General features: G+C 41.8%; 1 protein-coding gene across 1 annotated transcript; it reads left to right on the top strand.

The window, feature by feature from the left end:
• Nucleotides 1-7523: 7523 nt before the first annotated feature.
• Nucleotides 7524-8916, top strand: LOC134206178 (GATA-binding factor C-like). Its single transcript, XM_062681869.1, has 4 exons — nucleotides 7524-7583; nucleotides 8293-8476; nucleotides 8537-8724; nucleotides 8782-8916. The coding sequence occupies exons 1-4, from the start codon at nucleotides 7524-7526 to the stop codon at nucleotides 8803-8805; spliced, it is 456 nt and encodes a 151-aa protein (XP_062537853.1). The 3' UTR covers nucleotides 8806-8916.
• The last annotated feature ends 3322 nt before the right edge of the window (nucleotides 8917-12238 follow it).

The following is a 12238-nucleotide window of genomic DNA, read 5'->3' on the forward strand; positions in this document are numbered from 1 at the left end:
GGCGTCCGCTGCAGATAGCCGAACCAATACTACCGGCGTCCCTGCCGGACATTTCCGTAGCCGAACGTGACGAGCTCTTCGACTTCGGTGATCTCGTCCAGATATTTAACCCTTAGATTCACCTCCGTCGTGAGTGCCCTCACCTTGACCGTCTCGCCTAGGACTTCCTCCGCCAACTTCTTGTAGGCGGCGCCCTTTTGCGAGACGCCCCGCTTCAACTCGAGGATCATCTCGCCCGTCCGGGTGCGTCTTATTCGACGTACGTCGGCGCTGAGTTCACCGAGCTTGACGTCACTCCTCATCGTCTTCAAGTACGTCCGAGTACTTAGCCTCATCCATCGTGAGGACTAGGGCATCGCCCCTGGAGCGATTGGCGCCTACCCTAGACTTCTTGCTACCCTCATTCGCCTGGGCCTTCTTTTCGGCCCTTGACGTCTTCGGTTTCCTCTTGTTCTTGACCAGGGTCCAGGAGGTGTCATCCCCCTCTATTTCACTGGTCTGCACAGTGGTTAAAATCCCGAAAACGTGATAGTCAGCCTTTTCGGTATGAAATCGTGTTTTAAATGGCATAGTATTAATTGCATATTATTCGGCAACTCGGCCGTACGAAAACCATTTTTTTTGTTAAATATCTTGGCTGTGCATATGCACAGCATATGTTTCGAAATAGACAAATTGATATGAAATTTGCGAAAAAGAATCCACGTGTCTTGAAGGGACTCGAACCCTCAACCTCCTACTCTCTAGATAGGCGTGATAACCCCTACACAACAAGACCACTTAAAGGTCACGTTTGCGGAAAAGCCATCAGAATCCGAGTACCAACCTCCACCGCGGTTAGCTCTCTTTTTTGCAAATTGAATATCTTTCGGATGCTTGATTTGCCCAATCTCCACATGTGCTGTTGTATATCCACAGTCAAGCGAGTGCACATTGTTTATTAAACGAGAGGATCGCACTCCATGCCCCCCAGTAACGGGCTGGGCGGGACGAGACAATCAAACTCATCAAATGCTTTAGCCAAGCAAGCCTTTGGCACAGCAGAGTACGATTGAATTTCCATTCTATACCGTCCCGCCCAGCCCGTTACTGGGGGGCATGGAGTGCGATCCTCTCGTTTAATAAACAATGTGCACTCGCTTGACTATGGATATACAACAGTAAAGCACATGTGGAGATTGGGCAAATCAAGCATCCGAAAGATATTCAATTTGCAAAAAAGAGAGCTAACCGCGGTGGAGGTTGGTACTCGGATTCTGATGGCTTTTCCGCAAACGTGACCTTTAAGTGGTCTTGTTGTGTAGGGGTTATCACGCCTATCTAGAGAGTAGGAGGTTGAGTGTTCGAGTCCCTCCAAGACACGTGGATTCTTTTTCGCAAATTTCATATCAATTTGTCCATTTCGAAACATATGCTGTGCTTATGCACAGCCAAGATATTTAACAAAAAAATGGCATAGTATGTTCAGCAAGTATGTTGCATACATCAAGGGGTATCATTTGAGAAAATTTTATTTTGATTAATTTACTTAAAAGTGAGATAGAATTTTTATTTTTTTCAAGATTTATTGATACAAAATGACGTCTTAGGGAAAGTTGTCAGAAATAATGTACAGAAAAACTTTGTCAAAGACACTACGGGTTTATCTATTGGAACGAACAAAATATGACTCAATTTTAGAGAGTTCAGTGCGTGATCTCTCATGTTTCGAACAGAACGACCGCGTGGTCGGACGAATTATTGTGATCTGCATTGCGCGGCCGGTGATAAAATTAATCAGTTCAGTGCGTGATCCCTCTTGTTTCGAAGCGGGCTTGGTAGTCATATGGCTACTGCTTCTGCCTCATACGCAGGAGGTCGTGGGTTCAATCCCAGGTCCGTTCCATTCTCCTACTTTGTATCTTTCTCTTTATTTCTCATGTTCTAGCAATCGCTAGAACTGGAAATGGACTTCCATACCGTTTCCATTACTATTCCTATACCTTCAACTTGAGTATTCTAACAGTAATCTGCTAGAATTGGAAATGAACTATAGAGCTCGTTTCCTACATCCAACTAGAAATTCCATCAGTTACCTTCTCCTATCTATCACATTAGCAGCTCGTTCACCAAGACATACCTCTGCCTCTCCAACCTAACCCAGAAACTCCAACAAATTCCGCATGAACTCGTGGCAAGTGCAGAGGTATATTCGGCTTGCAGTGGGCGAGTGATTGCATCATCATTTCCTCTCCCTTCCCTACATTGACTTGCATTCTGACGTGGCAGGCGCCAGTATGACCTAACAAATGAGATCACCAGTACTTGTACATTGAAGATGTGTGCTAGTCCCAAGCAAACATCTGTTGGTTCCCTGTGCAAGAACAGCTGATCTGGTCATAATGGAGTAGCAACTACGAGCAGTCAATCAAGCTCAAGCTCAAGCTCAAGCTGAAACGAACAAAATATGACTCAATTTTAGATAGTAGGTCCTTTAACCCTATAAGAAGTGGTATAAAATGAATAAATTTGCATGGTCGAATTTTTAACATATTGGTTTCCAATGCTCGAACAACTTTATAGAAGATTGCAACTCTCCAAAAACCAATAGATCCCGATATATCAAACCAAACTGATTTCTCATATACAGTAGCGCCTCCTTGCAGATGAATTCTAAATTATTCAGTTTCTCAACATATTGGTTTCCAATCCTCGAACAACTTTTTAGAAGATGGCAACTTTCTAATTCCCACAGATCCCAAGATATCTAACCAAACTAATAACTCATATACACTAGCGCCGCCTTACGGCTGAATTTTGAACTAAACAGTTTCTCAACATATTGGTTTCCAATTCTCGAACAACTTTGTAGAAGACGGCAACTTTCTAATTCCCACAGATCCCGAGATATCGAACTAAACTGGTATTTTCATATACACTAGCGCCGCTCAGTGGGAGAATTCCAAACCATTTTTTTTCTTGACTCATAGGGCTGCATGGACTATTTTAACCGGTGTTCCGTTGGTTCCGGATCTTCCGGAGGACCAGCAGAAGATCCATTGGACTTAAAAAATGTGCTCAATGAGAGTATATATCCCCTTTATTACTTTCCCAAAAAAAATCCCGTTGATATCATTTGAATTGGCTTCATTATAACGATTTTTAGGACTGTTGTACTTTTCACAACACGCGAGTTCTCGTGTTATGAAAGTTGAAGCGAGTTGCGGAAGGTTAAATTCCTCCGGAGTCCGGATGTTCCTTCAAAAATTGAAAGAATGAATTTTAAGAATTACTTACTGAGCTAGACTCTGACCTCAGAAGTTCCTTCGGGATTCTTCCTGGATTTATTTCGGGTATTCTTTGAATCAATTATTGAGAAAAACATTTACGAATTCCTTTAATAATTTCTCTGGAAATACCTTTTGAAACACCTTTAAAAAAAACCTACGGAAAATATTTTGGTAATTCTTTGGGATATTCCTTCGAAAATTTCTTAGAAGTTTTTTTCTTGAGAAGTACTCCTTTGAACTTTTGGATTCATTCCCGGGTAGAAGAAAATAGCAAAATAATATCAAATTTTACTATTAATATATGAATAACTGAATAGCAAAATATGATATTACTTTGTTTGATATAGTTGCTAAAATAGCAAAAATAATAACAGACATTGGTCTAGCAAATAACTCATAAATAACTCGTTTTGCTATTATAATAACAAACCAATAGCAAAATATATGAAGAAAAGAAAATATCAAAATCAGTTATTATTGATATGTTGAAAATGCAAATGCTAAATGAATAACAAACTTTGCTATGATTGCAAAATTTGTTCTTTATTTGTTGTTCTGCTCCTTTTTGCAATAACTTATAACTAATTTTACTATTATAACAAAATTTGTTGTTGGGATACTATTTTACGTTATTTATAAATAACATAGGAATAACTAAATCTGATATCATAGCAAAATTTGTTATTATTATGTTATTTGTTTGTTATTCGCCTCTACCCGGGTTGAGGTACCCCCTATTTTTAACTTCGTAATGAAAATAAGCGTAGCTAATAAGACATATGGAAGACGGACCTGAGAACTAAAGTGATAAATGGCTCTCCATCATTCACATGGGTTCTATCGAAAACAATGTTTTGAAATTGTTCCGTGAAATTTTCCAATTCAAATTGAGTTTATACATCTTCCAAGCCTCTTGAAAGGAAGTGTTCCACCCTATTGAAAGGAAGGCTTTTTATTATCTTTGAAGGTGTCTTTCAAGCCCCAAAAAGAGGCTTACGTGCTTCTTCAAGTGGGCTTCCGGAGGTCTCTAAGGCTCTTGAAAGGAGGCTTCCGAGCCTCTTTAAAGAAGGCTTCTAAGAATCACCCGAGCCACTTGAAAGAAGTCTCTTTATATTCTTCAAAGGAGGCTTCGTAGCCTTTTGAAAGGAGGCTTTTGATCCTCTTAAAGAAGGCCTCTAAGAATCTTGAATTGAGGCTTCCAAGCCTTTTAAGAAAAGGCGTACGAGTCCCTAAAAATGATCCATAAACATACGATAGATCTATAGCGATCTGGTACGAAAACAGATAATGGTTAAGACAAACTAACCCATGCATGGTCGGGAAAGTTTGCCTTGTATTTGATAAAGCCACGATACATTTTACTTATTTCGATTGATGATTGCTCAACCCATTTTAAAGAAATTGGGTCGTCATTTTTGTTATGTGGACTGGTACTTCAACCAAAAAGATATCAATTCTAGTTATCAAAATAATAGACTAATAGTCGGATAGAATGGTCGGATAGTCTGCATACCGTATCGAATGACAACGGCCAACGTTCTAGTCGACAGTAAATTTTTCTTCGGCACTGTCAAAAGTTACGTCGCGGTGCCGACACCCGACCAGCGCCGGCAACCGACCACCTTCCCCTACATGTTAATTAAACAAATCATTGTTATCATTTAGTTATCATCCATCACTGTTTTACCGAACAAAACAGCAAAATCTGCTTTACCGACTACGTCAAACAGTGAAAAAATGCATACCATTACCGGGACTCGAACTTGAATCGAGTGATTGCACGACGCCATCGCTAGACACCCATCCAATTGACCTTGCTTGAGAAGCAAGAAGTAGATTATTATGCTGTCTTTCTACACCTTTGCATTTACTGAAATGTGTTTATTTTTAGATGTATTAAAATGGCTATCACATATAAACAACAGTCAGCTGAGCAGAGAGAGTACAGTTGTAGAACTTATTATTAAAAAACCCTCTTGTTCTATTGTTTTTATAACTAAAATTGTTATCTACATCAGACTGAAAAGCGAAGCTAAACGGATTAGACTAGTCATCAACACGTCGAAAACGAAGTACATGATAGGAAGAGGCTCAAGAGAGGTCAATGTAAGCCACCCACCACGAGTTTCTATCGGTGGTGACGAAATCGAGGTGGTTGAAGAATTCGTGTACTTGGGCTCACTGGTGACCGCCGATAACGATATCAGCAGTGAAATGCGGAGACGCATCATGACAGGAAATCGTACGTACTTTGGACTCCGCAAAACGCTCTGATCGAATAGAGTTCGCCGTCGTACCAAACTGACAATCTACAAAACACTTATTAGGCCAGTAGTTCTCTACGGACACGAGACCTGGACGATGCTCGTGGAGGACCAACGCGCAATAGGAGTTTTCGAAAGGAAAGTGCGGCGTACCATCTATGGTGGGGTGCAGATGGCAGACGGTACGTGGAGGAGGCGAATGAACCACAAATTGCATCAGCTGTTGGAAGAACCATCCATCGCTTACACCGCGAAAATCGGAATACTGGGCCGGGCACGTAGCCAGAATGTCGGACAGTAATCCGGTGAAAATGGTTCTCGACACCGACCCGACGGGAAGGCGAGGTGCACAACGGGCAAGGTGGATCGATCAGGTTTGAGGACGATTTGCGGACCCCCCCGCAGACCGCGTGGTTGGCGAAGTGCAGCCATCGACCGAGCCGAATGGAGAAGACTTTTATGTATTGCACACGCCACTCCAGCCTTAGTCTGGCAATAAATAAATAAATCACCCTGCTTCAATCCGTCTAAGGTCACAAACGAGGTTGACACTTCGTCTGCAATGCGAATACTTGATTTTGAGCCATCCAGCGTTGCACGTATCAGTCTAATCAGATTCGCCGGAAAACCATGTTCGGATATTATCTGCCACACACAAAATAAAATAATGAAAAGTAAACAGCGCGTAAAACTTGAGATGCGGATATTTACACTATTCTACGTGGAAATGGACCTCTTCCTAACAAGTTTGCTTACAACTTGCAAGCAATATTGACGATTGACGTCAAATATTGTATACATTTAGGCTATATCACGCGTGGAATTAAGCTAACAATGGCGTTCCATTTATGTGCATCATCTTTAGCGTAAATAGTGGATTTTCTATCTGTGCAGCTTATTTCATGAAATCAATGAACAGAAGGTGAGTCTGCAAGTTGTACTTCCGGAATTTATCAAGGATCATCCGCAGGCTAAACATCTGATCCGTCGCTGATCGGCCCTCACGAAAACCTGCCTGGTATTCGCCGACGAAGAACTCCTCAAGCGGTCTCAGTTTGTTAAACAGGATACGCGATATAGATTGAGCATATGAGGCCATCCAACCAGCCGACAGGCAGTTCTTCATCCTCCCATATTTGCTGGATAATGTGATGGATTGATTGATGCAGCTGCTCACTTCCGTGTTTGAGAAGCTCGACCGGGATCTCGTCCTTCCCTTCTTTTTCAGCTCGTTTAGAGCTTTCTTAACCTTTTCCAGCGTTGGTGGTTCCACAGTTTGACCGTCGCCGACTATGTCCAGCAAAGTAAAATTGCCATGAAGCATTAGAAATTTTCCATAAAAAATAGGAAAATATCAATAAAGAAATCAGGGTATGAGCAATATTTTTTTCTTGTCAAAAAAAAATATAAAATTTTCACAAATAATTCAAAATTTCCATAAAAAATTGAGAATTGTCCACGAAACAGAAATTAATAAGCATTTTTAAAAGCAAAAATTGCAATTATAAAAGAAGATTTTTCCATAAAGAAATCAAAATTTTCCACGAAAAAAATACAAAATTTCCAAAAATAAATCAATACAGTATTGGCCCGATTTTGTCTACCACCGATTTTATCACGTTTTCGACTCGAGTGATACTCCAAGCAAACTGTCTAGTTATGAAAGTAGTATGACTCAAACTGTTTATATCGAATCCAATAACTCCCATTGAAGACTGTTGTCTCGCAAATTTGCAACACTTACAATGAGAGCCATACACTTCACTAAATAGCTGCTCAACGATAGCGAAACGACGACGCACGGCTGCTGTCGATTGAGATCTGCGGTTCCCGGAATCGAGATCGCCTAATTAGGGGGACCGTCGTCGCTGAATGACTTACACTTGCCCACACCCCGTCATCGCACCGATAAAACGTGGATAAAACGAGAAAAATCTGAATCTGCATCAGCCGAAGAACGGCACAAGCCACATCATTTAGCTTAGAAGCTATGAATGTGCACATTGATCGCATCTCGCGAGCCGAGCTTGATGACGCGACTAAATCGAGCGTAACGTGCAGCAACGCAGAGTGGTTCTTTGCGACGGACTGCGACGCGATGACGGCGAGAACCACACACGTGCTTAGACGTGCGGTCCTACCATCGACGGAATGATGAAATGGTGGCGAGACGGCGCATAACGCGCGCAGAATGCCGCACGCGACCACCCGAGTTCATCAAAATCCCTATTTGAGGGTGGGGGACGGCAGTAGCAGTCATGAATCGACGGAGGATATTTATTTTGTCATTTGTTAAACCAGGAGCTGGCATTGTTAGAATTTATTGACCGTGATTTTATGTTTGCAATCGACGGCGTCCGATGGTAGAAGAAACTCGGGTACCGTGAATTTTGAATACTTGGATGAGACATTTTAGAAGCAACATTAGACTGTAAGACTTGGCCAAAATATGATCAAATGAGTCCATTTCTCACAACTCCGAAGAAGCATCAATCTGTAAATGGGTGCAGGATCTATTGATTTATATATCCACCTTGGTTAAAATATAGAGCACTGCTTGCATTTGTAGTTTTTCATACAGGTTAAAAACTATGAGTGCATCTTCGAACAGTTTTTGTTTTATTATCGAAATGTGTGTTTCTAGAGCAAAGGTTTGAAAGAGCATTCAGTAGAAAATAAATCGACTCATAAGACCCTCATTATTTTCCCATTTGTTCATTGCCATCCTCAATGACGAAATCATATTATTTTTTTTACAGGTGAACCGACCTCTAACTATGAAGAAAGAAGGCATCCAAACTCGGAACCGGAAACTATCGTCCAAATCGAAGAAAAAGAAAGGAATGCCTGGATCGTGTCTTCCACTCGGTAGTCACCTAGGAGATCTGATGAAACCTTTAGATCACAACAAATCTTTCCCGGGAGCATTTCATGGATCGATGGGTGAGTAGCATTTGATAAGCCGACATTTTTAGATAATAATACCGAACCAATTTAAAATAGGTCAGCATGGCCACCTATCGGGTGGATTACATCCCGCTCATACGCACATGCACGGGGGTTGGTACACGACCGGCATGGGAGCCCTCGGGACGTCCAGCAGCCTGCAGAGCGGGTTCGGTAGTGCGGCTTCACTGGGCGGTGGCGTCGTTCCACACTCGCAATCATACCACCTGGGCCTGAACTCGATGGTAAGATATCACACCTTACCGATTCAGACCGGTAAATCTGATACGATCGTTTAACAGGGCTGGCGCTCGGAGTACACGTGATGGAACAGCAATAACTTCAACAGTGGCCTGTTCGAGTTCGGTTCATCCACAAAGTTGCAGCATCACCATCCCGCTCATCAAGCGCAATCAAATCTCCTAGGACACGAAGATCAGCAACATTTTCATGCGTCGCCTCACAGTTCGGCTTCAGCTGCCGCTGCCGCAGCTGCTGCTGCTGCCCTGTTTGATCACCACCATCAGCATCATCACCAGCACCATCAGCATGCTGCATTCCATCATCAGCAGCACGTTTCCCCGCTGGGGAGCGGGGGCAGCACTGCGAGTAATCAACAGCTTCATGATCAGGAACTGCAACTGGCAGCCATGTCGGCGGCAGGTCAAGTACAAATTTAGGTACCGTATGGCATTCATTAGATAAGCTCTTGAAGGAAGGTAACTGCATAGTTGAATTTGTTTAGCATATGAACAATTTGATTCACCAGACAAGTTGAATACTCGATTACAAAATCTAGTCACTACAGATATGATAATAATGATCGGAGTCTGCTTTTATGAGAGTATATTGATTATCGGGCGATTTGCATTGCAATAAGGGAAAATCACGGATTAGCGAAAATTGCAACTCAATGACTTCATCCAGAACACTGCCAGAAATATTTAAATACACGAAGCCCTTTTTTCAAATCCTGAGTAACAGAAGATTGCTTTGTAGCCGCGCATCTGAAAATTCATTTTGTCATCAATTGAATTCCACTGGCGGAGCCAGGGGTAGAGAATCACTCGTCAAAGCACGCAAAAGTTCTCGAATGCAACGTCCTTACATCGCTACACTTCGTCACTGTTTTGTCAACCTGTAACCTGAAAATAAGCTTGATGTCTATGTAGGGTCAAGCCAAGGTAGTCAGCCTCATTTCCCTATTTTACTGTAATGCTGTTGAGAGTGATATTACAATTCTGCGAAAAAACATGTTTGGGGAATGTCAAGTGGAGGATGGTGATGATTTTCATCACATTGATACATACCCTGCAGGTGGTCAGGACAGGACATCAAAACCTTATTGAAGCTTTGCCATTAGCGCTCTGATCACTCTACCTTTGTAGAGGAGCAAGGAGTCATCTGCAAACGAGACAGAATATTGTCCCCTTGTTTACAAATTCAAATTCGTCCAGTCAAAAGCCGATTTCGCTCGGGTATTTTTTTTGTTCTTTTGTTCTTCGATTTCATGATCGAAACGCTCATCCTCGACAAGTAAGTTTCAGTGACATTCTTGTCGAATTCGATAATTGCATTAATCCAGCAGTTTTCAACTTGGGGTATATGTACTACTGGGGGCACCTTCGCTGGCCCTAGGGGGTACCTTGGACAAAAATGCGTATCATAATTTCAATCGACAATTATTGATAAAGTGTTGATAATTGTGTATTTTTTATTTCAAAATATTGTCTTGTACATAATATAGATGGCGATCAGTAAGTCAAAGCCAATTGAATCCTGCCCTCCACAACCAGCATAATGCAGCATAATTCGTTCTTCTTCTTCGGACCGAGAATCGCACTCGCCATCTCTGGTTTGGCAATCTTACCCCTATGCACGCAAGGCTATCTGGAGACCCCGGTTGTTTCGATGCAAGCGGATAATAAGCATCCTTCTACGCCTCTCGGATTGCTTCTCTCCAAGCAGCTCGAAAGCCTCCTTTCAAGATGTTCAGAAGCCTTCTTTAGAAAGTGTGGGAACCTTCTTTCAAGAGGCTTGGAGGCCTTCTTTTAAGAAACTTCGAAGTCTTCTTTCAAGAAGCTTGGAAACCTCATTTCAAGAGGTTTGGAAACATTCTTTCAAGAGGCATGCAAGCCCCCTTTCAAGAGGCTTGGAAGCCTCGTTTCAAGAGGCTCGGAAACCTCAATTCAAGAGGCTTGAACGCCTACTTTCAAAAGGCTTGAAAGCCTCTTTTCTTGGAAGCCTCCTTTCAAGAGGCATGGAAGCCTCCTTTCAAGAGGCATGGAAGCCTCCTTTCAAGAGACATGGAAGCCTCATTTCAAGAGGCTCGGAAGCCTCCTTTCACGAGGCATGGAAGCCTCCTTTCAAGAGGCATGGAAGCCTCCTTTCAAGACGCTTGGTAGCCTCCTTTCAAATGGCTTGGAAGCATCCTTTCAAGAGGTCCGGAAGCCCTGTTTTAAGAGACTAGGAAGCCTCTTTTTAACAGGGTCGAAAGGCTTCTTTCATAAAGCTCAGAAGGCTCCTTATAAGAGGCTCGAAAGGTTCTTTTCAAAAGGCTCGGAAAGCTTCTTTCAAAGGGCTCGTAAGCCAACTTTTAAAAGGCTTGAAAGACTACTTTCAAGAGGCTCGGAAGCCTACTATCAAGGAGCTTGAAAACCTACATTCAACTAGTTCGGAAGCTTCCTTTCAAGATGCTCGGAAGCCTCCCTCCAAGAAGCTCGGAATTCTTCTTTCAAGAGGCTCAAAGCACACTTTCAAGAGGCTCAAGAGCGTACTTTCAAAATTCAAAGGACTCAAACAAAGTGACTCGAAAGCCGCCATTCAAGAGGCTTGAAGGCCTCTCCTTAGGAGAAGGCTTTTATCATGAGGTGCGGAGGCCTACTTTCAAGATTTTCAGAACCTCCTTTCAAGAGGCTCTCGCTATTTTTAATTTTTGAATTAGACCGTTATTTTGAGTTTTTAAATTAGGTCGTTTCAAATATTGAACTTAAATTATGTCCTGCTGGCCTCCGAAAGGTCAAGGGGGGGGAGGGTTAAGTTAAAAATAAATATCAAAATGAAAAATACCTAATAACTCCTTAAAGAATTGAAGAATGTTTTGAAAATCATCAAAATCATCCACATTTTTTTCGTTGCCACATCAAAATATTATTTTGGAGCGAAAAAATCTAAGGGGGGGAATATAATTGTTTTTAAATATTTGTATTGGCCTTATCTACAAATCTCCATATCACCTAATCAAGCCTACAAGCAGGTATTTTGCAGTTTCTTGATGATTTCCGGCGAATATCTTGTTCTTAGATTTGGAACGGCAAGATGGATGCTTTCGATAGGGTTCCGACACATAGAACAGAAATTTCGGCCTGTATTTTATCATGGGAGCCTAAACTGTTCCGGAAAATTTACCCGAGGTGTAATGTTCCTTAATGTACAAAAAAAACATTAAAGTATTGCGCATACAAAGCGCATGTAAAAATGCATGAGCGCATGAAAAAAAATATAAATCTTACTTGCACGTCTATATTTTCGAGCTACATTTACAGATGTCAAACAATAAGATCATGTATCCCAAATGTGAGGGAATAGATTAATGTTAGGTTAGCCCCCCATGTATTCAAAATGGCCAGGATTTTCGACTAAAACAAAATTCTCAAAGTGTGAGGCTTCCTTGAACATCAAATTTGAACGACTGAATGAGGGAACAAGCTATCGTTATTTTTGAGCCATTGATTCATTTCAACAGCGACTGTTCATTTG

This window comes from Armigeres subalbatus, chromosome 1 (assembly GCF_024139115.2).
Source record: "Armigeres subalbatus isolate Guangzhou_Male chromosome 1, GZ_Asu_2, whole genome shotgun sequence".
NCBI lineage: Eukaryota > Metazoa > Arthropoda > Insecta > Diptera > Culicidae > Armigeres > Armigeres subalbatus.